This window comes from Camelus ferus, chromosome 9 (assembly GCF_009834535.1).
Source record: "Camelus ferus isolate YT-003-E chromosome 9, BCGSAC_Cfer_1.0, whole genome shotgun sequence".
Classification (NCBI taxonomy): domain Eukaryota; kingdom Metazoa; phylum Chordata; class Mammalia; order Artiodactyla; family Camelidae; genus Camelus; species Camelus ferus.
Window position 1 is genome coordinate 16,688,416 of NC_045704.1, and position 27,461 is coordinate 16,715,876.

A 27,461-nucleotide genomic window follows, 5' to 3' on the forward strand; every position below is an offset into this window, starting at 1 on the left:
ATGTGTCTGGCAGTGGGGGTGGTGATTAGGAGCCACACTGCACTTCCTTCCCCCTTCCCCGTGGGGTTTGGCAGGGCCCTGTGACTAGCTCCATCCAGTGAATTGTGTCAAGTCACTTCCAAGTCACAGCATCTAATCACCGATGTGAAACTTTCCTGGGCTCTCTCCTGTGCACAGAAATGGGGCATTGTTCAAGCTGGTGGCTGTTCTATGATTATGATGAGCAGAATGCCCTGTGGATGGTGCTAGATGTGGATGGTGAAGGGTGAATCAACTTTTTGGGAATGGGTGCTTCTTCAGCAAATACCACTCTTCTCCCTCCCACTGGAGGATGAGTACACTTCCCTGCTCCACTGATGTTGGCTTTGACCATATGCTCAACCTTGGTGGGGGCCTTTGGTGCACTTGGTTTTTGTTCCCCTGTGATTGACCATGAGAAGAACATTAGCCAGGGAGCCACTGATCCCAGAAGACCGTGGAACCCCATGAAGAAGGACTTGAATCCCCCTCCCAGACTGCCACCAATGTACAGTCAGAAGCAGAGCCCCTACAAACCATTAGAAAAAAGGATGCTTGTTGTTACAAGTCTCAGTTTAGGGACAGTTTGTTACACAGCAGTACTGCAGGACAAATTGACTAATACAACTTTGTGGTTTTAAAGCACTGAGATTAGGGACTTGTTTGTTACTGTAGCATAATCCAGTCTGCCCTGATTGATGCCAAGGTGGAGCACCTGCCAATGAATGGCCACGCACTAAGTGGCAGCTATTACGATGATTACTATTTGCTCAGACACGTTGTCTCTAGAACCAACATTGTCTTAAAGGTGCTAGGCACTGCACTGAGTGCTTTGTAGTTTTCTTTCATTTGACTCAAGACAGCCACTATGAGATTGTAACTATTAATATCCACATTTTGCAGACATGAAAACTGAGGCAAAAAGAGGGAGAGGTTAATCAAGAGAGGTGATCATGGACTCTGGAGTCTGACCCTCCCTAGCTGTTTGACGCAAGGCAAGTGACACTGCAATCTGCATCTCAGTTTGTTCATCTGTAAAATGGGAATAATATTTTCAACTACAGCGTTTGTTGGGATTATGAAATGAAGTACAGCATGAAAAACACTTAGGACAGGGGACTGGCAGGGAGTAATCCCTTAATAAAAGGTAGGATCTTCCTTCCAGAAAGAGGGTTCCCAAGGGTTGAGACCCCTGCTTTTGGCATCTCACCTCCCTGAGATGCATCACATCACAAGGACTCAGACGTGCTTGGTTAAACTGTTTAATTTATAGGCACATGGGAAGCTGTAGATGAGGACGAATGGAGATCAAATGCCATAGATGCCCCAGTTCTTCACTTAGCCTTGCCAGAAGGCTGGGGGCCTGGGAGGCAATTGACTTGGCTGATGACATAGGTGTGGGAGGCTGAGGGCACCAGGGTCCCAGGCTTGGTGTGGCAGGTATTCTTTGTAGCACAGCCCTGAGTAGCAAACTTGATACCTGGGAGGGGATTTCAGACTGGAGTCAGGGTCTTCATCCAATCCCTCCATCCTCATGACCTGGGGGTCATGCCCCTACCACCTCCTCACCCAGTTCTCTGGAGCCACTAACTCCCCTTGAATCTGGAAGTATGGACCTTCAGTTCTGGGGCCCCCATCCCCTCCTCCAGAAAGCCAGGTGCCCCTCACCAGCCTGCACTTTGCCAACAAAGGCGACGCAGTGGGTTTCCTGGCCAACGCAGAGGACTTCCTTAGTCGAGGAGCATGTTTCCTTGAAGGGTGCGATGCAGGTAGGGCACTGGAGGCCGTTCTCAGTACGATTGTTCTGGGGAGCTGGAGAGGAGGGTGGAATGTAAGGTGCACAGTGACATTAAACCCTTTCCCAAATTCATAACAACCCCAGGGGACACAGGTTGCTAGTGGACACTGCAATTTACAGGTGAGAAAACAGAGGCTCAGAGCAAGGAAGATGCTTGCCCAACGTTCTAGCATGGGCCAGTGGTGGGCCAGCACACTGGGCGGACAGGCAGGGACGCCGAGCTGGCGCTTACCAGGCACCGCATCATGGTTGCAGCCGTCGCTCTGGCAGCAGTGTGTGTTGGACACCATGTAGTTCTCAGGGCCCACAGTGATGGAGAGGAAACCAGTGCTGCAGGCGCTAGACTTGATGCATCCCTTGTGGGTGTTCACTGACCGGTAGCTCTCTGCAGGGTGGGGAGGAGGGAGGGTTCGGGGACCCTGGCCTTGATCCCAGACCTCCAGGTGTCTCCCAGCATCACACCTGCCCCAGCCTGCGGCTGTCTAGGGTGGTCTCCTCCAGCCCCCCAAAGTCATACCCCCTTATCTGCCTCCAAACTACTCCACCCCTTTCAGACTTCGGTGGATCTCTTGCAGTTCCCACTGGCAAGCCCTGGTACTGGCCTGACAGGGTCTCTTCCCCTGCACCCACCTCACTGCCATCCTCTAAGAATCCCGCCTGTAGTGGTCTTTTTCCAGGAGCCTCTGGCTACCCCCATGCCTGTGTGAAATGGTCTCTTCCAGCCTTCAAAACCTTCGCTCTCCCCAGTCTTCCATCTCTTCTTTACACACCCCATCCAGTCGGGATGGTTCCTTCCTACACTCTACTTTGCCCTTAACCTCAGGTCACAGACTCCATTCTCCCATCCCACCCTGTGCCTGCCCCATCTTCTCTCTTCCTTTGACTAAGGGTCTCCGGATCTCTTTCAGCTTTGAATAAACCCTCCCCCGGCCCTGCCAGTGGTTTCTTCCTTTGCTCCCTTCTCCCCCGTCCATTCTCAGGTCTGGGATAGGCCCTTCCATTATGTCTTGCCGCTTCACTCCCATTTTACCCATGCGCCTCCCCACTGCCCCATCTCCAATTCTCTGCGATGATTTGCGCCATACTTCAGGATTATCTTCCCTTTTATATCTCTCCTTCTACCCCAATATCATCTCTCCTCCTCCTGTCAGGAATGGTCACTTCCAACTCGCACTACCCACCATGCCTGGGGTAGTCTCCTCCACCATCGTTTGATCGTTTCCTACCCACTGCCCCAAATGGTCAATGTGATCACAATTCCTTCCAACCCATTCCATTCTCTTTCTTCTCCTCTATAACCCCCTCCACCTCTTGCATTTCAGACTTTCCCCCTCTCTCGACTTCTCTATTCCCCATATCTTTCCTTTCCTAATCCCCTCCTGCCTAAGAAAGTCTCCATATCTGCCCCACCCCCCACGTTTCTTTTGGAGTCTTATTCTCCAAAATCCCCGACAACAGTGATTTCTATCATCCAATCAAATTCTCTTCATCCACTTCGAGATTGTCTTTCCCTCTTTCCTGCCCGCTCCCCTCGCGAGGGGTCCTCCCAGTGCGCGTGGTGGTAACTGCGACCCTGAAGGCGCGCCCCGCTCCCCAGGATCTGAAGCCACGCCCTGCCCTCTTTCTTACTTTTGCTTGTCTCAGCCACGATGACCACGCAGGAGTCCTGATGGGAGTCGCAAGTCTTCACACTTCCACTGCAGGTGGGTCCGGGGCCCGTACACACCTCACAGCTTAGTGGGTACCCTGCGGGGTAGAGAGAGGGGCTCTAGTCAAGGGTGGTGTGGTCTGTGGGCCAAGATTTCCACTTCAGAGTCCAGAGGGGGATGGGAGCAAGGGGTCTGAGGGAGGAAGGTCAGGTGTCTCCCTGATGGTTCACGGGCAGGACATTGACTGCAGTCCAGGGAAATGTCTGAAGCTCTGGCAGGAAGGCAGTGGTGCTGCTAGCAAAGCTGCTTTCAGGGGCGGGAAGCAACTCCACCATGGAGCCTATTTACCTAATTACAAGGCTGGGGACTTTGGATATGAGGGACCTCTGAGAAAGCTTGGGGACAGGGAGGGGTCCTGGTGAAGCTTTCCATGGACTTTCAGACAGCTTCAGGTCCAACTGAACATGGGGCCCTCTTCTTCGCAGGTACCCTGAGTAGGTCTTGTGGACGGTAGGAGCTCAGGCAGGGGTGCCTGAGGCTGGGATCTGCACCCCAAGTCAGGAAGGGAGAGTGAGGGCCAAGAGGGCAGGGGCATGCATGGACTCCTTTGTCCTGACAGAGGAGGCAACTGGGGATCCGGACATGTGGGTCCTGGGGAAAGTGGGGCTTGCCTGAACTCCTGCATCTAAGGGAGGAGAGGACCAGAGACCTGAACTCCCTAACGTCCTGGGAGAAAGGAAATCTCTCCTCCTCTCCCAATTTTTTTTTAAAGGTTTCCCTTTCTAATCATGCTATCCTCTGATTTTCTAGAATTCAGATGCCTTATTTTGAGATCTTGCTGGGGGACAGAGAATTCAGAGCCCATCAAGCCCCCTCCTTTCTCAGGGATTCAATCACAGGAGTTTTTAAGCTATTCCCACTTCTGGCCCCAGGTTTTCTTCTTAAGCCTCTACCTTTGCCTTGAATCTGAAATTCCAGGACAGCTCCTCTTCCCCCAGGAGGACTTTGCTGAATGTTGTCTCATAGTTTTCTTTCCTAGGGTCCTAGGAGTCCAGACCCCTGGTCACTTACCCAGACCTAGGAGAGCACAGAGCAGTGCAGAGGCCATCAGGAAGGTCTCAGGTTTCGTGAAGAGCCTCATGATGGACGAGTGAACCTGCAATCCCAGATCCTCAGCTCCCATCTCTTATAGGAAGCTGAGGAGGGGGTGGGTCTGGACCCACCTTACCCCTAGGGTGAGAAAGAGCTGACGTAAGATCTGGGAGCAGGCAGCTCTGGGTTGGGGAGGTGGAACCAGAATCCAAAAGGGACGTGGGCATCTTGTGCCCAGCCCCCTCCTCCACGGGGGCCCAGTCTGGGCTTCCAGCCTGCTCTTCCATTGGGACCCAGAAGGTCATTTCCCTATTTTCTCACATTCCCATCCCCCTTCCCACCTACCCCTCTTTTTTTTTTTTTTTTTTTCTGGCCTGAAGGCCAAGTTCAGAATTGAATCATTTGATTCCCTGTAAGGTAGAGTCTTTGCAAAGACTGAGATCCCTTTTTCCTTCTCTCTTCCCAAAGAGGTGCCCAGCGTGGGTGGGGCCCTACCTGGGAGCACCCAGCATGTCCAGGCTCGTTCTGCGGGGGCACGGGCACCTGTCTCCCTTCCCTTTCTCACACAGTTGGCTCAGACTCCCTTTTCTGTGTTTGGGCTGTCTTCGGCTCCGACCTCACCCCGAGATGCACTTCTGGGTCTCTCGGGTACTGAACAGAGAGGTGCCTGTCAACTGGCAGGGGCAGGCGTGGTAGAAGACAGATGCCCACAGGTCACATTGGAAAACTGAGGCACAGTTGGAAGCACTCAAGGCTGGGTGTGTGTGTCTGGTTTGGGCACATGCTTTGTGTTTTATTTAGCTCCTTTACCCACTCTCCTTTGGCCTCAGGCGTAATCTTGAAAGGTTTTTTTCTGTGTGTGGTGGTGGGCGGTGGGGGATTAGCCAGCAACCAGTGGAGGGGATCCTGTGGTGGTAGGCTCCAGGCTCCCTGCAAAAATTCACTCAGGTTTGCAATCCTCTTGCTTTCTGGTCTTCGGTTTAGGTGGTGAGAATGGTGAGAATGGCTAATTTCTCCTGGGGACCAATCCCGGAGGCCGCTCCGGTTGCTCGGCGCGCTGAAAGCATGGTGTGACTGTCACCGGGAGGAGGGGCTAGAGAGAGGTTTGGCCCGAGGGAGGAAGGAAGAGCTCGTTGCTAGGGAACTCAGCGCCTCTCCCCCTCCTCCGGAGAGCCGCACTGGGCTTGCGCAGTGTTGACGCGACCTCCGGCGCGCCGCTGTTTGAAAGGCCCGAGGCTCGCGCGCTTGCGCAGTTAAGCCCGCGCAGGGACCACTCCATGTCCGCCCCCTAAACTCAGACTCTCCTGCATCTTTCTGGCCAGGCGAAGCCCGCGACGTTGACATGCCGGAGATCCGCCTCCGCCATGTAGTGTCCTGCAGTAGCCAGGACTCGGTGAGGGACCGGCGTGGGGGAGGTTGGAAGAAGTAAGGGAATTCACGAGGGGGCTCTGGGAGAACTTTGGGAGTCTAAAAGGTGTTGAACAATAATCAGTGTGGGGCTGCAAAGAACAAAGAACTTTATTTGGGGGGCTTAGGAATTGCAATTCGGGAGACACAGATTCCTGGAAAACGGAGAGTATTGGGAACGAGAAAGAGTCGGGCTTCTGAGGACAAAGGCCACAGCGTTGTCAAAGTTTCTGGAGAGAATTGTGGTTGACTCATACATGTAAAGAAATATTTGTCTTTAAAGAATAGGCTGTCATGAGTTACTTTAGGGTAAAGGGTCCCATAAATAGATAGGCTGTCTGGAGTTACCTTATGGTAAGTATTTGATAAGTATCTTGAGTTTCTGGCAGGTGTTCTAGATGCCTGTGTTAATGCAGTAAGTGGTCAAAAGGTCACATTCCATCCAGGCTGAGACCTGCAGAGTCACAATTCCTCAGAGGCTCCATTTTAGAGGGCTCTTAGCCATACCGACTTCATTTTGATTTTCCTTTTATAAATGGGACTTCGTGAAATTCTGAGGAGGATCGTGGGGGAATTTCTCAGAGGCCATAAGGGAATTCTGGGAGAGATGTGGAATAGAGGAACTTCTAGAGAGAATAGGAGAGATAGAGGAGCTTCCTTAGAGGGCTCATAGGTGAACTTCCAGGAGAAAATGCTGTAGGGGACTCAAGGCCGAGTGCGGGGGAATTAATAGGGAAACTTAAATCTCGGGGATCTCAGAGGACTCAAAGGAGAAATCTGGGAGCTGGGAACCTAGCTCTCATCTCTGTACCTAACTTTCCCTTTCCCACTCTTCTCTCCAGGCCCACTGTGCAGAAAACCTTCTCAAGGCAGACACTTACCGGAAATGGCGGGCCGCCAAGGCGGGTGAGAAGACCATCTCTGTGGTGCTCCAGGTGATCCTGCCCTTCCCCTCTCTCCTTCTTAATAGGAGTCTGGAGACCCAGGGTCCAGACTCTGCTCTTGGGTTAACCAGCAGTAGATTGAGGCTGAGGCACTTTCCCTTGGGGCCTTATGTGGAAAATGAGCAGTGTGATTCTTGTGGCCCTTAGCAGAAGAGAACAGTGATCAACGGACTAGGCCAGGGATGACTATAGGAGTCAGCATGTGGCCCAGGTGGGTTGCCGCTACTTTCTGGGCTTCCACTTCCTCACCTGGAACAGAGTGAATCATTGCCATGTATCCTGCTTTCTAAAGTCAGTGGGCTCAGGGCTGGAAGTTGTCTCAGAAGATCATCTAAGCTGATCAATAGCTCTTTCTAAAGATGGGGAAACTGAAGCATAGGGAGGGGAGAAGTGAAGTGGCTGGTCTAAGCTATCAGTTCTGGGATGCTGAGGGCTTTGGTACATGCTCTTATGGAATCCGCACCACAGACCGTGAAGTTGGAGGAAGGCAAAGTGGGAAGGGTAATTTGACCAGAGATGGTTACCAAATTCCAAACAGGCTGTTCCTGTCAGGCATAAGAAACTGGTGAGAGAAGAGAGCTAAGTATGTTTTAAGCATCTGTTCTTTGCCAGGTGCGGCCTGGGTGTTTTACCTGCGTGATCTGGTTCTTCACGGAGCGGGAGGACGTAAGGGCTGTTTTCACCACTAATAAATGGCGGTGCTAAGACTGGAACCCACTGTTGGTGCTCTTAACCACTTTGTCATACTGCCTTGTGTTCATACACTGAGTTGGCTTTCTTGATTTTGGCCACATTTCTTCCTCCTGAATGTAGGGGTGTTTGAGGAGGGATGTTGGGAGCAAGACTTACATGATTGTGTTGGACATATTTTTGTCTCTTTCTCGCCCAGTGGTTTTGAAAAACTTTGGGTTCACAGATCCTTTTGAGAATTAGAGAGAAGCTGAGGATTCTCTTCCCATGAAAAATCCACAGACCTATAAGACTTTCTGAATAATTTTAGGAGTTTAAATACCTCTCAGGCCTCTCACATAGTAATAATAATAAGAGCTAAGATTTATTTGACAGTGTAACCACCAGTCACCATTCTCAACGGTTCACATGGTTTAATTCATTGAATCCACATAAAAACCCCATGACCGAGAGTCTATTGTTATCCCATTTTATGATGAGGAAACTAGGCCCAGAGAGGTTATACAACTTACTTAGAGCCAATATTTCAAACTGAAAAACAGGTTGCTGACAGTTTAGTCTTAGGACCTGGATTCAAGTTCCCATCTCTCCCTCTTACTCACTCTGTGACCTCGGGCACATGGGTTCATTTCTCTGAAACTGTTTTCTCATATGTCCGTTGAGAATAATGCAACCGAAGCCCAGGGTTAGGTGACATAATGTTTGCAAAAGTGATCTGTCAACATGCAGGTGTTTGTGTAAAGGGAGGGATTCATGGTTTTTATTACTGGGCGATGATTCTGCTGGGCTCTCTTATAAAATCAGGAAAATCACATTTGGTTCTCCACCCCAGTTGCAGTGGGAGCAGAGAGGAGACAGGATATGAGTGAGGGAGCCAGAGGGGCCAGGCCAGGCACGGGAGTCTCTGGCCTGGGGGACTGAGGGAGCTGTTGCAGCTGTCACCAACATGGGAATCCTAGGGAAGGGACAGCTGGAGAAGGTGACCCGTTGGTTGGGACGTCCAGGTTTGATGTGACTTTGGGACATCCAAGGGGTGACATACAGGAGGCAGTTGGGAATTGAGCATGGAGCTGGAGACAGCTGTAGGAGTTGTCAGTGCAGGGACAGGACCTGTAGACCCAGAAGTGGGTGGAGTCATTGGTTTATTTGTTTATAAATGCGCCTTCTATAGGCCCATCACTGGGGCACAGTCCAGTGGGCAGCACCAGGCGAAAATATGTCCTGTGGAGCTTTCATGTTAGCAGGGGCACATTGACAAATCAGGAAGTAAAATGTGTGTCAGAGGATGAGTGCTGTGGAGGAAATTACATGTTTAAGGGGATGAGGAATGCCTCCAGTGGGAGAAGAGGCAGTGGTGAGAGGTTTTTGTCCAAATAGGGACTTGGGGAAGGCCTCCCTGAGAAGCTGACATTGAGCAGTGAACTCTGTGAATATCTGTGGAATAAACACAGGCTGCGAGGCAGGCTGATGTTTTGCAGGCTGGTGCCTGGCTGGTAGATTGGTGCCTGAGGGGCTTGAGGGACAGCAAAAAGGTGGTGTGAGTGGAGCAGAGTTAGCCGGCAGAGCGAGGTAGGAACTGATGGGGTAGAGGGTAGAGGGCCCCCAACATGCGTAAGGCCTGAAAGCCATTGTAAGGATTTAAGCTTTTACTCTGGACGAGATGGGAACCATGGAAGGCCTCTGAGCACAGGAGGAACAGAATCTGCTTTAGGTTCTTGCAGACTCTTCTGATTTCCAGGTTGAGAACAAACTGCAGGGGACAAGCGCAGTGTAGGCAGCACTGTAGTGGTTGTTAATTTAATTCATGTTGGAGACCCTTTGGAAAATCTGACGGCAGTTGCCAGTATGCAGGGTGACTCTAAATTCACCGGATGCTAATTTTGGTTCTCTTCAAGCAAATGATAAGCAGAAATTTTTGGACATAAGACACGTAGGCTAATCTGTGGGTTCTCCTCCTATCCTGTATTTTTTCCTCCAAATAATAGTTCACAATATCTGTATATTACCCCCTGGGGTTCAGCCCCCTGCTTGTGACAGCGCCACACACTTTTTTTGTTTGCAGTGGCTGAAAGAGGCTCGCCAACCCATCGCCTGCTCCCGAGAGGGACAGTTCCAACCTCTTTGCTAACCACCCCTGGGCCAGAGAGGGTGGCTGGGGTGCAGCCCAGGTGTAACTCCAGTGCCCTGCTGGAGGTGTATTCTTTAGAAGAAATGTTCAGTGTCTGTCAGTGGTTTACTCATCACCCATCGTGGTGTTTTTAAATGTTTTACCTTCTTCTGACATGACGCCAGTGTACAGCCAAGCACACAGCCCAGCGAATCATCACAAACTGCAGCCCATGTACTCCACGCCCAGATCAAGGAACTGAACACGCCCCCTCCGCCTTCACCTCATCCCCTTGTGCTCCTTCCTGTCACCACTCCCTGAAGAGGGTAACCACGACCCTGAATTTTGACAGCATCGATTAGCTTTGCCTGGTTTTGAACTGGACATAAACAGAAACACACAGTATAGAATATTTTTATGTCTGTCTGCTCTGCTCCCGCCCAGCATTGTTTGCTAGTTTCATCCTCCTTCCTGGGTGCGGCTAGAGAAGTTTCATTCTCATTTCTGGATAGTATTCCATTGTTGGAGATAACCACTGTGGTTTTATTAACCTTACTTTTCAAATGAGTGTTATATGTATGTGGTGCATAACCTAGAAGGCACAAAACGGAGGGTAGACACTGAAAAGGAAAGCCCCCTCCCCACCTGCTTCCATTCCCTCCTGCCCTTTTTCCGGACCTTCTGCTACCCAGGTCTTCCCTCCTGTGGTAACCACTGTGAGCAGTTTCTTGTGTGGCCCCCCCGGATCACTCTTTCCACATGCAAGTGTACATATCCACCCCTTTTTAAAAGTACATAGTATGTACATGGTTCCCTCCCTTGTTTTTTTTCCAAGTCACTGTATCTTGGAATCCATTGTCATTGCACCAATTTCTACCTTATTCTTTTAAATGGTGCATAACGTTGCCTTTCATGGATGTGGAACAGTTTTTTTTTTAACAAGACGTCTCAGGGACTTTGCAAACCTTCCATGTTCCATTTGTTTTGCAGTCATGCATTTTGTCTTCCTGGGAAAGGCGCGCACACAAACCTGGGCCACAAATGAGTCATCTTGTGCGTAAGCCCTTCTCCTAACAGCTGATACTGAACACTCACCTCTTTTTTTTCTTGAAATAAAAATCACATTACATAAAATTTATTATTTTAACCTTCTAAAGTATATAATTTGGGGATTTTTAATATACTGATAGTGTTCTGTGAACATCACCACTATTCTAGTCTGGAACACTTTCATCACCCCAAAAAGAAACCAGTAACCATTAAGCTGTCCCTCCCTATTCCCCTTTCCCCAGGTTGCCCTTGGCAGCTACTGATCTACTTTCTGTCTCTATGGATTTGTCTATCCTGGACATTTCATTTAAATAAGATCATACGATATATGGCCTTTTGTGTCTGAATTCTTTCACTTAGGTTCATATTTTTGAGGTTCCTCCATGTTGTAATTTAGATCAGTGCCTTATTCCTTTCCACAGCTGAATACTGTTCCATTGTAGGTAAATACCAAACAATGTGTATCCATTGATAAGCTAATGGACATTTGGGTTGTTTCCATGTTTTATCAGAAATTTTTTATTTATCAAAAAGAAGAAAGACAAGAGAGTATATGTGTGTTTAAAGTAGAAGTTGTTGTATATGAAAAAAGAATTATTCATTTAAAATACAAATATATACATCCTAGTAGATGGAGGGTCCCATGGTTTATAATGTGGGAGAGGTAGAGATGTTGAGTTTTTACCTCAAGGATTGAAATAGGGGATTTGGAAAGGAGTTAGGGTCTGAATTTCTCTACCAGTCATTAGCTGAGTGTGATGTGTGAGCTATTTATTTACCTGTCTGAGCCTCAGTTTCCCATCTGTAAAGCTGGGAGAGTTACAGAGCCTTCCTCCCAATGTAGTTGTGAGGATTCAGTGATGCCTGGCCCAGGGAGAGCTTAGCCAAGTGTGGTATACAGGATAATGGTCCCCCTAAAAGGTGTCTACATCCTAATCCTCAGAACCTGTGAATATGTCCTTTACATGGCAAAAGGGACTTTGCAGATGTGGTGAACTGAGGATCTTGAGATGGTGAGATTGGCCTGTGTGATTGGGGGTGGGGGGCAGTGTCATCACAAAGGTCCTTATGAGGGAAGGAGGGCAGGCAGGAGAACCAGAGTCAGATGAGATGTGATAACAGAGGCAGAGGTTGGAGTGATGTCATTGCTGGCTTTGAAGATGGAGGAAGGGGTCACAGCCGAGGAACAAAGGCAGCCTCTAGAAGTTAGAAACAAGACGAGGAAACGATTCTCCCCTAGAACCTCTAAAAGGAATGAAGGAGCCCTGTGACATCTTGACTTCAGCCCAGTGAGGCCACATTTCAGACTTCTGACCTCCAGATCTGGAAGATATGTTGCTTTTAGCCAGTAAGTTTGTGGTAATTTGTTAAAGCAGCAGTTGGAGACTAATATGCCTAGCACCTGGCACACAGTGAGGATTTTTTTTTTTAATTGAAATATAGTTGATTTAAAGTATTGTGTTAGTTTCAGGTGTACAACAAAGTGATTAGGTTATATATATGTATGTGTGTGTGTGTATATATACATGTCTTTATTTGGGTTCTTTTCCATTATAGGTTATTTTAAGATATTGTAAACAGTAAACAGTAAGTCCTTGTTGTTTATCTGTTTTATATATGGTAGTGTGCAACTGTTAATTTCATACTCCCAGTTTATCCCTCCCCGCCCCTTCCCCTTTAGTAACTATAAGTTTGTTTTCTATGTCTATAAGTCTGTTTCTGTTTTGTAAATAAGTTCATTTGTACTATTTTTTTACATTCCACCTATTAGTGATATCACAGAATATTTGTCTTTCTCTGTCTGACTTCCTTCACTTAGTATGATCATCTCTAGGTCCATCGGTGTTGCTGCAAATGGCATTATTTTAAGAATTTTTAAATGTTAGCCGTGATGTCCCTTTGTGACAGATGGAGGGAGGACAGAGCCAAGGATACAACTCAGGGGCACTGTTCCTTCGACAGATGGTTACTGGGGCTCCCCGTCCATCTGTCCATCCATCAGGAATGTATCGAAGGCCTTCTGTGACAGTAGTATCAGCTGACATTGACAGAGTGTTTGCTCGATGGTAGGCACTATTCTAAGAGGATTTGCATATATTCCTCGTTTGAATCTTCACAACAAACCTATGAGGTAGAAGCAGTTTCTGTTTCCATTTTACAGGTTAAGAAACAGGCACAAGGGGTGACAGGGAACCAGTTGCTCCAGAATCACACAACAGTAAGTAAGCAGAGCTGAGAAGGACCAGACATGGTGTCCGGCACTGGGGACACATTAGGGAGTGACTTAGATATGGTCCCTGCCCTCATGGAGCTAAAAGTCTGGTGAGGGAGATAGCTGCTAGACAAATACAAATAAAAAGTGTACCTATATAGTATCAAGTGGTGATAATGAAGAAAAAGTAGGGTGAGGGGATAGAGAAGAGCACCTGATAGGAGGTGAGGGAGGCTACTTTGGTTTGTCTGAAGAAGTGATATCTGAGCAGACACCAGAATGGTGGAAGGAGCCAGCTGTGGGAAGGTCTGGGGGACGAGTGGGCCAGGCAAGGGGAACAGCAGGTGCAAAGGCCCTGTGGTGGGAAGGAGCCAGCCAGGACAGAGGGAAGCCCGTGTGGCTGGAGGAGTGTAGCCAGAAGCTGAGTAGTCAGCCTGGGACTTCTCGCAAACCTGGGCGGTACTGCGCATGCCATCCCAGGGTTCAGAGCAGGAAGCGGCGGGGGGGGGGCAGCAGGCATCCCCAAGAGGCGCTCTCCAACGGACCTGTGATGGGTGGAGGAGCACGCGGGGACTACAGCCAGCCTGCCTGGGCTCGAGCTGCGTGCCCTTGGGGAAGTTACATAACCGCTTCCTGCCTCCACTTGCTCCTGTGTAAAATAGAGAAAATTTTCTCTCTCCTGTCTCACAGAGCGAAGACACAGGTGTTATGTGTCTGCCACATCATGAGCACTTAGGTGTCTGCTGCAATTGCTGGGGGTCATGGTGATTATTATTCTGTGTCATCTCAACTCCCTTCAGAAGGAGGGTTATTACGATGCCCCTCCCCTTTCACATGTGAGGAAACTGTTGCTCAGAGAGGTTGTCCATCACCCAGGGCTGGACAGCTTGGAAATGGCAGGGCTGGATTTGAACCCAGGCTTGCCTGCCCCCAGGTCCAGGTTCCTTCCTCCCTTATAGTGATGTCCCTGCTCGTAGCAGTGTGCAGGCAGTGTCTGGGCGACTTCCTGACTAGGAGGTGACAGGGCAGAGGGGACCGTGTAGGGTGGTGGGCAAGATGCCTTTGAGGGTCAAAATAACTTGTCATCCTAGGAGCCAAATAAAAAAGCCCCAGACTGGAAAGCAGGAGACTTGCTTCAGCTGTTCCTAACTGCCTTCCACCCTCACGTAGCTTTCTGTGCCTTTGACTGTCATGCGGGAGTGGCAGAAACTTTGAGGGAAGCCTTCCTACAGTTCACTCTTTTCTTCTCTTGACAAATAATTATCAAGCATCAACTAATAATGCCTCCTGACTGACAGCGGCAGAGTGCCTGCTCCATGCCTCACCCTGTGGCCACAGTGTTTATGTGCATAATCCTCGATATGGTGATCACCCCCATGTTACAGATGAGGAAACTGAGGCTCCAAGAGGTTAGCTGACAAGGCCATACAGCTAGGGTGTGGTGGAGCTGGGATTCCAATCCAGGCATCAGTGGTGAGCAAAACCAGGCCCCTGCCCTCAGGGAGCTTCCACAGGGTCCTGTGTGGTTGGGGGTGGAGGTGACACCTGTGCCTTTGTCTGCAAGGAATGCTCTGTGGTAGCGGGTCATAAGCCGGTCTAGCCAAGTCTGGAGGAGTCAGGGAAGGGGGTGTGTGGGCTTGTTCATTCAGTCAGTGAATATTTTCGAGCTCTGACTCCAGGCCACACCTTGTACTGCGTGCAGGGAACCCAGGGGAACATCCAGCCTCGACCCCCACTGTCACTGAGTTGGCATCACAAGGAGAAGTGGCTGCCCAGATGGGGGCCATCTGTCTTCAAGGTCCCACAGCAAGCCCAGGGGGTGTGCAGAGCAGCACTGACAGCATGCGTTCCCTCCCCTGCAGCTGGAGAAGGAGGAGCAGATACACAGCGTGGACATCGGGAATGATGGCTCGGCCTTCGTGGAGGTGCTGGTGGGCAGCTCGGCTGGAGGGGCCGCGGAGCAAGACTATGAGGTAAGCAGGGGCTTGAGTGGGGCCCCCTTGCCGCCCCAGGGTCTCCTGGGCCCCAGGCTGGGGTGGAGACAAGTTGCACTGACCTCAGCCCTCTGGAAGACCCCAGCGTACAAAGAGGCAAAGAGCAGACCCAGGCAGTAAGCCATACACAGCAGGGCCAAGGCCAAGACTGCATCGCAGTTGCGTAAAGAACCAGAGGCACCCGTTTGTTTTGTGATGAGCAAAACTGCTTTCCTCGGGTCCCAGAGCTTCTCAGAGATGTGCCGGCAAACTGAGATCCTGAATTGCTTGGGAAGCCTCTGTCAGGTGCTTCATTTGTGACAAACATTTACAGGCAGGGATGCCTTTTGCTCTACAAGGAATATTTGAAAGCTGGCCCAGTCTTTTTTTTTTTAACTGGTTGCATTAATTCCAGCTGGATTGATGAGATCATTAGTCAACTGGTTAATCAACAGAATGTTTTTGGATAAAAGGAAGCAGACTGTGAAAAAGAGATTTTACAATTTTAAGTGAATAAATCATGTTCCTACAAGATTTTTTTCCTTGCAGTGAGAAATTGTTTTGAATTGAGGTATATTTTACACACAAGAAAATGTACAGGTCAGAGTTTTGCAAGATGTATACACCTGCGTAACCATCCCCCAAATCAGGACGTAGAGAATTGCCAGCATCCCTGAAAACTCCCTCATGTCCCATTGCAGTCAGCCCTCCCACCCTCAGCTCAGGCCACCACTGATCTCTCTTCTGTCACTACAGACTAGTTTTGCCTGTCCTAGAATTTTGTATAAATGGAATTTTACAACATGTGTTTTTTTTTTGTGGCTGGCTTCTTTTACTCAATGAACTGTTTTTTTGAGGTTCTTCCATATGTGTATATGTCAGCGGTCTGTTCCCCCTTATTGCTGAGCAGTATTACCAGAAGCGTAGATCATAATTTGTTCATCCATTCCCTTGTTGGCAGGCATCTGGGCTGTTGCCAGTTTTTGACTCTTATGAAAAAGACTGCTGTGAGCATTCTTGTATAAGCCTCTGTATAAGATCTCTTTGGGGTGAATACCTAAGAGTTGAATTGCAGGGTCTTAGGGTAGGTATATGTTTTAACTGTAATAGAAATCGACACTCTGGGGCTTACAATGTCTGGCTTCTGCCCAGAGACAAGATGCAGCTGGAAGAGCCAAGAAAGAAAAGGAAAAAGGGTCGAGCAGGGCTGGTCCGTGTTGATGTCACTTACACAACCCAAGCCAAAGGCACGTATTATAATAACTAATGCCGTTTTCTACAAAATCAACAACATGTTCTTTTTTTTTAGCCCTCCTAATTTTACAAAGGAGATACCTAAGGTTTTGAGGTTAACCCAGTCTAGAGAATAAAGGTTTAATCCTGGAACCTTAAAGACAGTATTGGATGATAAAAACAGCTGGAGTTGTTTTCTCTTTACAATGAATGGGAGAAGAATACATTCAGAGGAAAGCTCCCCCTTTGTATGGGTGGCAGCTGCCAACCACAGTTTGCGTTGCCCCTTCATTTAGTCACTAGATGATACTTCAGCTCCCCCATCAGCTCAAAAACAGGCCTTTTATAAACAAGTATAGTCAGGGCCAGGAAGATGGCTTCCCTTCTGTATAATTTTCTTCATCTTTGTTGTTTCCTTTTCATAATCAGGGCTGAGCACAAAGAGACAGCTAGTTACAGTATGTGTTTTTCTCAGCAAAAAGCTTTTGTTTCCTAATTTCATGGATTTTACAGTGTGTCAGAAAAGAGACTGAGTAATAGATTTTGCCCAACTAAAACTGGCTTACTGCCAAATAATATTTATAGTTTCCTTAGGAGAGAAGTCCAGCATTAGGCAGACCCAGAGTTGATCTGGCAGCTGAACAAAGTCAGGGTGCTAAGTTGGGCACCTCTTGATTCTTTTGGTCTTGGCTGCATGGTTACAAGATGATTGCCATTGCTCCATCCATCACCTAGTAGCATCCAAAGCAGAAAGTGGGGAAAAAAAAAAAAAAGCAGAAAGTGGAGGGGTGGAATGGCAGAAATGCAGTGGTTTTCTTCCATCCTCTGTTTCTTTTTAATGAGGGAAGAAAATCTTTCCCAGAAGCCTCCAGCAGGCTTCCTCTTGACGTCATATTGGCCAGTCCTGGGTCATGTGCCTGTCCTTGGACCAACACTGGCAGAGGGAATTCTAATGCTTGGACTAATCATGGTTCATCCCTTAGTGTTAGACATGCAGCTCTCCCACTCTTTTTTCAAAACTGGTCAGTTTTTGCTCCATCATGCTGTCTGTACTGTCTGTAGCTCCATTTATTTCTTTAAACTATTAAACACACTTACTTTTATTGTGTGTTTGATAATGTAATACATGAATTCTTTTTTTGTATATGTATTTTTATTGACGTATAGTCAGTTTACAATGTTGTATCAATTTCTAGTGTACAGCATAATGCTTCAGTCATACATGAAAATAAATATAATCATTTTCATATTCTTTTTCACCATAAGTTACTACAGGATATTGAATATAGTTCCCTGTGCTATACAGTATGAACTTATTGTTTATTTTTCTTTGTCTTTCTGGCTTACTTCACTTAGAATGACAATCTCCAGGTCCATCCATGTTGGTGAAAATGGCATTATTTTATTCTTTTTTATGGCTGAGTAGTGTTCCATTGTATAAATATACCACAACTTCTTTATCTAGTCATCTGTTGATGGACATTTAGGTTGTTTCCATGTCTTGGCTATTGTAAATAGTGCTAATACACGCAGTCTTTGTGGGTCTGAGTCCACAGTTTGTGGTTTCTGTTGACCCTAAGTCATGGCGGCCTGTTTCCTCATGCCTTGTGCGTGTGTGTGTGTGTGAGATAACTTCTGTTCTTGGGGAATATATCTGTGGGGATTCTTTGAGGGCCTGGTTTGAATACGTTCCTCCTAAAGGGGTTTGCCCTGGCATCAGGTGCTACTGCATACACGGGACCACTTATAGTTTTCAACTTGGGTTTTTCCACACAGGTAGCATGTGGATTTTTCCTCCAACTCCTTGAGTACAGACCCGCAGTTAGGAGTTTCCAGAGAGAATTTTTCATCTTTCCTCTGCTGTCCCCTGAGAGCTAAATTCTCCCACTGATTCTCCCATGAGACACATGTCCCCCTAAATTACACACAAAGGGTGTTGCCCTTTGGAGGGCCCAGCTCCATGCACTGTGGCCACAGTCTCTGAGATGCCTTTCTTCTTGGCTTGGAGCCGAGGCTTTGTCTCCCCTTCTCCGCTGTTACCACCACCCAGAGCTCTTACAGATTAAGCTCTGTGGCCCCTGGAATCAGCAATAGGGCAAACGCCAATGTCAGTGCCACCGGCTGTACTGGTCAAGGTTTCACCAGGAGACTGAAACTGCCCCAATTACATTTAACAGAGAGAATTGGTGATGAGGTATTAACCTGAAGAGGTGGGAAGACTAAGGTTGGACAAAGAAGCAATGGCAGGGAGTGGCCACCAATCTTAGGGTTGGAGGAACAAAGGAAGAGGTTGGAATTATTGAAACAATGATATTTAGAAGCTTGGAGATAGGGCCCTTGGAGTTAAAACTCAGACCGTGAGGAAGGGGTGCTTCCCTGCTGGTTCTGTTGTGTCCCTGAGCGGATGCCCTGAGGCCAGTTCTGCAAGTGTTGAGAAGCTGCAAACTGGATTCACCTGCTGTCCCCCTCCCCAACCCCTGGCAAACAGCTGCAGAAGGAACCACACCTGGGTTGCTGCTCACCTGCCAGAGACAGCAGAGCCCTCCTCTTTCCTCCATCCTTGATCCCCTCTCTCTCGCGCCCCCTGTTGGTGGAGCCTGACAAGGAGCCCATGGACCCTGCTCAGCATCACGGAACTGAGCCACCAAGGGTGCGTGCGGACTGAGAGACAGTCACTTAATAGACTTCTGTGCTGTCACTTCTGGCCTCCTTCCCCTTGCCTTTCTGCTGACTCCTCCATGTGTTTCCAGAAGGTGTTTGCACGTTGGGCTTGTGGTGAAGATCCTCATCTCAAAGGGTTCCTTAGGCTGGGTAGCCTGCAGCTGGCCAGATATGGAAGACTCTGTGGAAGGATTTAGATAAGGATCGTCCAGATCTGGAAGTGGAAGTGTCCCTCTGGGGCCTGTGTTAGTTAAGGACTGACTGGAGGCCCAGAAACAAGAGACGAGTCTAGAGACCTTGAGGCACGTTGACATACAAGCTGGACCTGGTGACTCCCTCGTCCCTGCTGGGGCCCCTGCCCTCCTCCAGCCCCTAGGAGGTGTCACCGAAACCGGCCAGGCCCAGCTCCCATTCACTGTGCCTTTTTCCAGGTCCTTCTGGTCACCTCTTCCTTCATGTCCCCTTCTGAGAGTCGCAGTGGCTCAAACCCCAACCGTGTTCGCATTTTTGGGCCTGACAAACTGGTCCGGGCAGCAGCAGAGAAGCGCTGGGACCGTGTCAAAATTGTCTGCAGCCAGCCCTACAGCAAGGTACCTTGGGTGGGAGCTGGGTGCGGGGTCCTCGGGCCTGAGCCACAAGAGAGGAGGGGCCGAGTTGGAGTCCCAGAGGGCTGGGGAGACCGGACAGCTGGTCTCCCCATGGGATTATGAGGAGGCTGGATTCCTGCATTCCTGGAAATGTTTGAGATCCTCCCCACATAGGAATCTTCATTTACTGGAGGAAAATTAGGAAGGCTGACCTGCAAGACTACGGGGGAATTGGAAGGGGGAGCCGCTGACTCAGTGGAGGCATGGCCTCATAGATTTAGGCCTTGTAATTAACATCATGAGAGCTAGCGTCAGAAGGCTGGTTTAAGACCTGGCTACTCCACTTCTCAGCTGTATGACCTCAGGCAAGGGACCTCACCTCTCTAGCCTCAGTTTGTTGGTCCTTATAGGGTTGCTGTCAGTTAGGGATGCTAGGCTGCGGTGACAGGACCCGAGTGTGTGATACAGCACACAAAGGTGTACTTCTTACCTGTGGATCTGTCCCGGGAGCTGTTCAGCCGGTCATCTGGGACCCAGGCTCCTTCCGTCTTATGGTCTGCATCCACTCTGTGGAGGAGGAAAGAGCCCGAAGCTTTTTCGAGTTTCAAAAGTGGCATGCAGCCTCCTCCCATTCCGCAGGCAGGACTTGGGGTGCACAGTGTATTCACTCAGACACCCAGCAGCCTTTGCCAGGGCTTCGTGAAGGGCTTTGCACTGACCCTGACCCCCAGTTAGGGCTCAGTAACAGCTCGCTGGTATTGTCTTTGTCATTATCATCCGGGCACCTCCTCGGGCACATGCATCCTTAGTGGGAAAGAGCCAGAAAGGGGTTTCCCTGAATGAAAGGGGCTTTGGGGCCAGCCCTCTGTCCTTGGCAGACTCCCTGAGTCCCACCCCTCCTTTCCCAGGACGCCCCCTATGGCCTGAGTTTTATACGGTTTCACAGCCCCCCAGACAAAGACGAGGCAGAGGCCTCATCATCCCAGGTAAGCTCTTCCCACCACTGCCCAGAGCCTTCTCCCCACCTCTTCACCCCCACCTGCCCACAGCCCACCCACTGCACTGACCTTGTGGGACCTTAGAAGGTGACCAAGCTCGGCCAGTTCCGTGTGAAGGAGGAGGATGAGAGTCCCAGCTCCCTGAGACCCGGGGCTCTCTTCTTCAGCCGGATCAACAAGACACTCCCGGGTGAGTGTGGAAAATTGGGTCCTCAGTGAGTAGAGGCCAGGGGCCCGGACTCCTGGGTCTGAGGGAGGAGGGGCTGGGGACCCAGACTCCTGGATCACTGCTGGCTTTTGGGAACAGCACTCTGTGTCCCGTGGATAGGAGTAGAGGGTCTGAGGGCCCAGCCCTCTCAACCTGGATCCACTTTCTCTGTAGTCACAGCCAGTGAGCCTGCAGGACCCAGCTATGCAGCTGCTACACTGCAGGCCTCCAGTGCCGCCTCCTCGGCCTCCCCGGCCTCCAAGGCTGTGGGCAGCACCTCCAAGGTGAGGTCATCAGACCCTAGTGGGGCAGAAAAGGAGGAGAGGAGCCAGAGGCCTCAACCCATCCCACCCCCGCAGCCTCAGGAGTCCCCCAAAGGCAAGAGGAAGTTGGATTTAAACCAAGAAGAGAAGAAGACCTCCAGCAAACCGCCAGCCCAGCCCTCACCGCCCTCCCTCAAGAGACCCAAATGTGAGCAAACTGGATTCCTTGTTCCCACACGGGCTGGTGCTCCTGGGTCCGAGGGAGGACGGCTGGGCTGGCGTCCCAGGAGTACTAACGGAGTCTACTCTTCGGCTTCCCCAGTGCCAGCTCCCACCCGTACCCCAGCCGCTGCCCCCGTCCCTGCCCCAGCACGGGGGGCAGCGCCAGGGAAGCCCCGAGGAGAAGGCGCTGAGCCCCGGGCACCCCGAGCTGGCCCGCAGGAGCTGGGGAAGATCCTTCAGGGTGTGGTGGTGGTGCTGAGTGGCTTCCAGAACCCCTTCCGCTCAGAGCTCCGGGACAAGGCCCTGGAGCTGGGGGCCAAGTATCGGCCAGACTGGACTCCAGACAGCACCCACCTCATGTAGGCCTGTGCCCCCAGCCCCATGCTCCCCGCTGCCTCTCCTCCGCCTCTGTCTCCTCCATCCTGCTTTCTCTCCGTATCCTCTGCCTCTCTTTCTCTTCTGATTCTTACGTCTTCCCCTCAATCTCCCTATGTCTTCTTGGCTCCTCCCCCACCTGTGCCTTCGTCTCTCCCTCCCTCTGTCTCTCCCTCCCCGCCTCCCTTGTCTCTCTTTGCCCTTTGCCTCTCAGATCACACCTGACTGACACCCTCCATTCTGCCCCCCACCCCACAGCTGTGCCTTCGCCAACACCCCCAAGTACAGCCAGGTCCTTGGCCTTGGTGGCCGAATAGTGCGGAAAGAGTGGGTGCTGGACTGTCACCGCATGCGGCGGCGGCTGCCCTCACGGAGGTGAGGCCCCACTGCACATGTGTGCTCTACACACGCAGACGCACATACTGACCCTGCCCCTCATCCCTGGGCCAGGCAGTGCCAGGGATCTGGAGAGAAATCAGGCTGGGGCCTGCCGTTGGAGAAGGTGGGGAGCCCAGAGTCAGCAGACTTCCAAGGAGCAGGGGCAGAGGCTGGGAGACCCGGAGGAGAGAGGAGAGGCTTGCCTGGGAGTCCGTGGAGGGCTCTGGGAACAGAGAAGGAAAAAGGGACATTGCACGCTGGACAAGCAGCGTTTGCAGAGGCTGAGGGTAGAGAATAGAGATTTGGGGTCCATTTACATCCATTCAGAGCAAGACCCCAAAGGCCCTGCTCGGTACCAGGCTGGGCATCAAACGTGAGGTCCTGCCCTCAAAGGCATCTGACTTTGATGAGGGGCCAGACTTGTTACAAAAGTTTGGAGCAAGGGTGGGTGTAGGGCATACCTAGCATGCACGAGGTCCTGGGTTCAATCGCCAGTACCTCCATTAAAAAAATTTTTTTTTAATTAAAAATTTAAAAAACCTTTCACTATATAAAAAAAAAGAAAATCAAAAAAAAAAAGGAAGGCCCAAGGGGAGGACCACAGTGAGCTAGGGGTCTTCAAGGAGGAGGAGAGATTTGCCAGGCTGAGCAGAGGCGGAGAGCATGCTGGGAGGAGGAGCCAAGGTTGTGTCTACCTGGAGGAGCTTCAGGGGGTGCTTGGCTTGCAGTGGGAGGCAGGACGTGGCAGGAAAACCAGGCCGGGGCAGCAGGAGCCATAAAGTGCTTTTGAGCTGGGAAAGGGCCGGCTCAGATCTGCGGCCCGGGGACTGGAGGGGAGACTTGAGTCACCTCCTTGGAAAGAAGACAAGGCCTGCGTGTGTTCAGTGTTGGGGCTGCGCCCGGCCTGTTTGAGACAGTCTGTCATGGAGGCTGCAGGTGGAGGTGGACACGAGAAGGTGGTAGATCGGCTCAGAAAGTGCTTCTAGCACCTGGGGTCCACCCAGCTCCACAGACCCCTCATCTGTAGTTCTGGAATCCAAACACGCTTAGAAGCCAAAAACCAACAGATTGTCTACATTTAGCACAAACTCACTTGCTGCGTGATTCTCCTGAGTTGTGTGAAGCTCTTATGGACTTCATTTATCCCACTAAGCGTGCCGTCGTGTTTAATACAGAAATATGAATGGGTTTGCTTTACAGGGCACTCCTTCATATACCCCACTGGGGGGTGTTATATACCAAACTGCACACCTGCCATTCGCTTCCCTAAAATCTGAAAAATTCAGAAGTCTGAAACCCATTTGGTGCCCAGGGTCTCCTCTGGGAGCAGTGGGGAGCCATGGAAGGTGTGAGAGGGGCAGGGCCACCTCTGTCGTGAGGGGCGGAGGGTCAAGAGGAGGCTGCAGGTGGGGACCCTGCAGGAGGCGGGGACTTGGGTGGGAGGAGGGATGGACTGGAGATATATTTCGGGACAAAGTAACTGGATTTGGATCACTGCCTGGGAAAGCGTGTAGATTTAGTATCGGATTTGCAACAGGGTTTTGACCCTCCTCCCCACAAAAAAAAAAAATTGATAAAGCACTTTATATTTTTAAAATCCAGCAATAGAAGGAAGACTTCTGAAGGGTGGCTCTCTCCACAGTAATCACAAATTGAGGGTTTTTAAATCTTTTAATTCAAAACACTTTAAAGAAAAACCTTAGTAAATCCACCATCCATTTTTCAGTTGACTGCTACACTTTAAATCTTCTGAATTTCCCGTGAGCCATGGTTTTACGGTGAGGGTGACTGACCCGAACAGTGTGTCACCAGCTTTGAAACAAATCACATGCAGAAGGGTGTTAACGGGAGAACCAGGAAAGCACAGCCCACATTTTCTTTCGCTTCTGCCACGTCCGGGCTCTGCTGTGGGATTTGGGGGCAACGTGATTCCTCCCTCCAGGCTTTAGTGTTCTCATCTGTGAAAACAGCACCAACCTCAGGATTCAGTGACTCCATATCTACCAGGTATTCAGCACAGTCCCCGGCACCTAGGATCTCCCAGACCGTTGTTACTGTGATCAGAACGAGGAGGAGTCTTTTCCTGAAGTGTCAGTGGCTTGAGGAACCATAAATATAGTGTCAAAGTCTTTAACAATGGATTTGCTTTTGAGAATTTCCCCTTAATTGGTCGGCATTCACCTAGTGAGAAACTGGCTTTGATTCTCAAAGGGGAAAATGATTTCTGATTTATTTTATTCCCTTTCTGAAATGAGGCTTTCCTTCCTTGAGAGGGAAGGGAAGCCAGGCAGTGCTCTGGTTTCCAGTATGGGTGGCTGGGTGACTGGTGGTCCATGGAGCCCTTCCAGAGCTGGGAGGAAGGTGGGGCAAGCCAGGAGACTGGCCACGATGGCCACCCCGTGTACTTAGTCAGTGCCACTGGCCGTGGCTCCGAGTACCTCGCCACCTCCTCTGGAGGACGTGTCTGCTGTTGGGCTGAGGCCCGATTCCTCCTCCCCCAGGTACCTCATGGCAGGGCCAGACTCGAGCAGCGAGGATGAGGGGGGCTCTCACAGCGGTGGCAGCGGGGATGAAGCCCCCAAGCCTCCCCGGAAGGTCCGGTGCCCTCTGTGTGGGTGGGGGAGGGCGGGGCGGGAGGAGGACTCGGGTATGTTGTGGTACCCCAGACTCCCCACTCCTGCCTTCTGTGGGCACACACCCGCGATGCCCCTTCCCTCACTGACCCAGCCTCCCTCCTCAGCGCCCCCAGACCAAAGCCAAGCCCCCTCAGGCAGCAGGACCCAGCTCACCCCAGAGACCCCCAACCCCAGGAGAGACCAAACCAGCCTCACCAGGGACCCAGGAAGATGCTGGCACTGAGGGGGAGCAGTCAGGTCAGAGCCTAATGGAGGAGGGGCCGGGGGCCTGGACTCCTGGTCTGAGGAGGAGGGACCAGAGACTCAGACTCCCTTATCTAAAAGGAGAAGGAGCTCAAAGCCTGAGCTCTTGGGTCTCAGGGAGGTGGGGCTGGATCCCAGACAGTGGATCTGGGGAAGTGGGGCTGAGGGGCCCTGATAACTGGATCTGGAAGGCAACTGAGCTTGACGGTTAGGATGCCTACATCTGTGCTCAGGCATGAGGCTGGGAGGGAGGGTCCCATAGGACAAGGCAGTGGCCTTGTGTTGACTAAGCTTCCACCCACAGGACAGGACCATGGGGGTGAAGATTCTGGGGACACTGAGGATGAGCTGAGAAGGTAGGATTATGGCTGGGGGTCAGGGTGGCTCCAGCCTTGGGCAGAGGCAGATATGGTTGGCGTGCTCTACCCCCACCCCTGTTGTCTCCCCCAGGGTGGCTGAGCAGAAGGAACACAGGCAGCCTCCTGGCCAGGGGGAGAATGGTGAGGACCCGTATGCCGGATCCACGGATGAGAACACAGACAATGAAGGTCCCCCAGAGTCTCCTGACCTGCCAATTCCCGAGCTACCAGGTAGTAACTCCTTCCTCCTGATGTGGGATTTGGCCCTGTCACTTCTCTGCCATGACTTGCCCCAGCCAGGCCTGGGATGGCTACTGCCCTCCGTGACTTGTCTCCCAGTCTCCTCACTCCCACTCCCGAGCCTTTGCCCTCTCTTTGTCCTCTGGAGCCATCCCCCTCCCTCCAGCATCCTCTTCTGCTTCCCTTGTCCCCTCCTGACTTCTGTGACCACCTCCATCACAGCCCAGCCCCAGGCGTGACCTCCTTTGGCTTTCCACTCCCTCATGCCACAGCGTCCCCCTCCCTAGGCTTCAGGACTACCTGGGGGCTTCTAAGATCTGCAGGTGCCCAGGCCCCAAACCCCAGATTCAGTTTTGTCAGTGTGGCAGGGGGCCTGGGCACACAGACAATGTGGGCACTAATCTCTGTTGGAACCTACATGGTGCTGGTATGGTTATCTGTCACCCCAGATATAAACATGGGGGGTGTGGGGCAGGAGTCAGAGCCTCTGCCAGTCAAGAATGGAGGGAGAGTGGGCAGTCAGAGGGTCCGAGCAGAGGTGAGGTTCAGTGGCCCCTGAGAGAAGCCGTTTCCACCCCGTTCCTTGTGGGTGATGGGCAGGAAGGTACTTTGATCCTCCAAAGCCTCAGACGTGGCATTGGGAAGCTGATGGAGAGTCACGTGAAACCAGAATGAAGAAAGAGCCAGCCTGAAGGTCAGAGCCAGAGAAGGCACAGGTGAAAAGGAGTGCGACAGCCATGGTGAGGAAGTAGCAGGCTGTAAAATTTCCAACACGGGCCAAGCTAATGAAGTGATTTACCTCGTGTAAGAGACGTGTTGCAAAAGTAGTAATTGTGTCTTTTACCATTAAGGCAAAAAAACAAAAAAAAACAAAAAACAAAAACAAACAACTCCCCAGAGGCTCAGATGGGCCTGGCTAGAAGCACTGCTCATCATGGATTCTTCCCGCACCAGGGTGTGCATGGACACCCCCATCCCCTCTCCGGCCTTCCTGTCTTGCCTCCGTGTGTTGGCTGGCTGCTGGCTGGTACCTTGGAGCTCCAGGGGCCTCATGCTCGGCTCTTCCCCTGTCGCCCTTGCAGACTTCTTCCAGGGCAAACACTTCTTCCTGTACGGGGAGTTCCCTGGGGACGAGCGGCGGACGCTGAGCCGATATGTCACAGCCTTCAATGGGTCAGTCTCTGGGGGAGGGGGTGTGTTAGGTTGAGGAAGGCCACTCGGAGGATGGCGAAGGGGCATGTCCTGCAGGATGGGCACAGGCCATGGAGCCTGATGCCAGCCTGCTCGCTCTGCCCAGTGGCCCTGGATGCACAGCTTCCTCTGCTTTCCTCTTCTCCAAAGTACGGCTCCCCACCACCCTTCTGGAAGGACTGGTGACAGTGGGAGCTGCCAGTTTTGTGGCTGTGGCAAAAGTGGCACGTGGGAGAGTGGGGGACCCACAGGTGGTCCATAGGGGACATAGGTGGGGACAGAGAGAGGATTGGCCTTTGAGGATGGTTGGGGAGTAGGGTTTCAAGAGGGGGAAGGGGGACACCGATTCTCTGCCTCTTTCTGCCTCCTGCCAGGGAGCTTGAGGACTATATGAGCGACCGGGTCCAGTTTGTGATCACGGCACAGGAGTGGGACCCCAGCTTTGAGGAGGTGAGTCCCAGAGGGAGACCCAACCTGCCTTCGCATCCCCTCCATCCCCTCCTGGCTCACCAGTTCCCGTGTGTGCCCCACCCAACAACGCAGGCCTTGATGGACAATCCCTCCTTGGTGTTCGTCCGTCCCCGATGGATTTACAGCTGCAACGAGAAGCAGAAGTTACTTCCCTACCAGCTCTACGGGGTGGTGCCCCAGGCCTGAAGCATATGCTTGTGCGCACGTGTACACACACACGAGGTTAATAAAGGTGACTTGGTTTGGAGCAGCTGTCCCTCTCACTTGAGTCTCCCAGAACCCCCAATAGGCTCCCAGCTTTCAGTCTTTTGTTTGGTTTTTCTTCCCCTCTGAGAGCCAGGTCTTCCGACTGCCTGGTGACTCCTGCGCTGGGGTCCCGGAAGAACAAAGGGCTCTCTATCCGGGTCTGGTAGGGGAGGAGTTCTTTGTCACTTCTCCCTGGCCCCTCATCCCTAT

At 51.1% G+C, this 27,461-nt stretch overlaps 2 protein-coding genes across 3 annotated transcripts; one reads left to right on the forward strand and one right to left on the reverse strand.

Moving 5' to 3' along the window:
• Positions 1–1,267: 1,267 nt before the first annotated feature.
• On the reverse strand, positions 1,268–4,638 carry PINLYP (phospholipase A2 inhibitor and LY6/PLAUR domain containing). Its single transcript, XM_006175076.3, has 5 exons — positions 4,537–4,638; positions 3,446–3,562; positions 2,049–2,201; positions 1,687–1,830; positions 1,268–1,498 (listed from the first exon to the last, which is right to left on the reverse strand). The coding sequence occupies exons 1-5, from the start codon at positions 4,604–4,606 to the stop codon at positions 1,353–1,355; spliced, it is 630 nt and encodes a 209-aa protein (XP_006175138.3). The 5' UTR covers positions 4,607–4,638; the 3' UTR covers positions 1,268–1,352.
• Positions 4,639–5,768: 1,130 nt separating this feature from the next.
• On the forward strand, positions 5,769–27,252 carry XRCC1 (X-ray repair cross complementing 1). 2 transcript variants are annotated; one of them, XM_014550915.2, is made up of 17 exons: positions 5,772–5,950; positions 6,807–6,899; positions 14,830–14,940; positions 19,266–19,424; positions 20,330–20,407; positions 20,504–20,609; positions 20,802–20,911; positions 20,987–21,098; positions 21,213–21,471; positions 21,746–21,862; positions 24,367–24,460; positions 24,606–24,738; positions 25,049–25,100; positions 25,195–25,334; positions 26,426–26,516; positions 26,909–26,984; positions 27,078–27,252. In XM_014550915.2, exons 1-17 carry the CDS (start codon positions 5,900–5,902, stop codon positions 27,189–27,191), a joined length of 1,896 nt encoding a protein of 631 aa, XP_014406401.1. In that variant the 5' UTR covers positions 5,772–5,899; the 3' UTR covers positions 27,192–27,252. The 2 variants fall into 2 exon arrangements, with proteins under 2 accessions (XP_014406400.1, XP_014406401.1); XM_014550914.2 differs by having other exon boundaries at positions 5,769–5,950; positions 20,802–21,098.
• Positions 27,253–27,461: the final 209 nt, after the last annotated feature.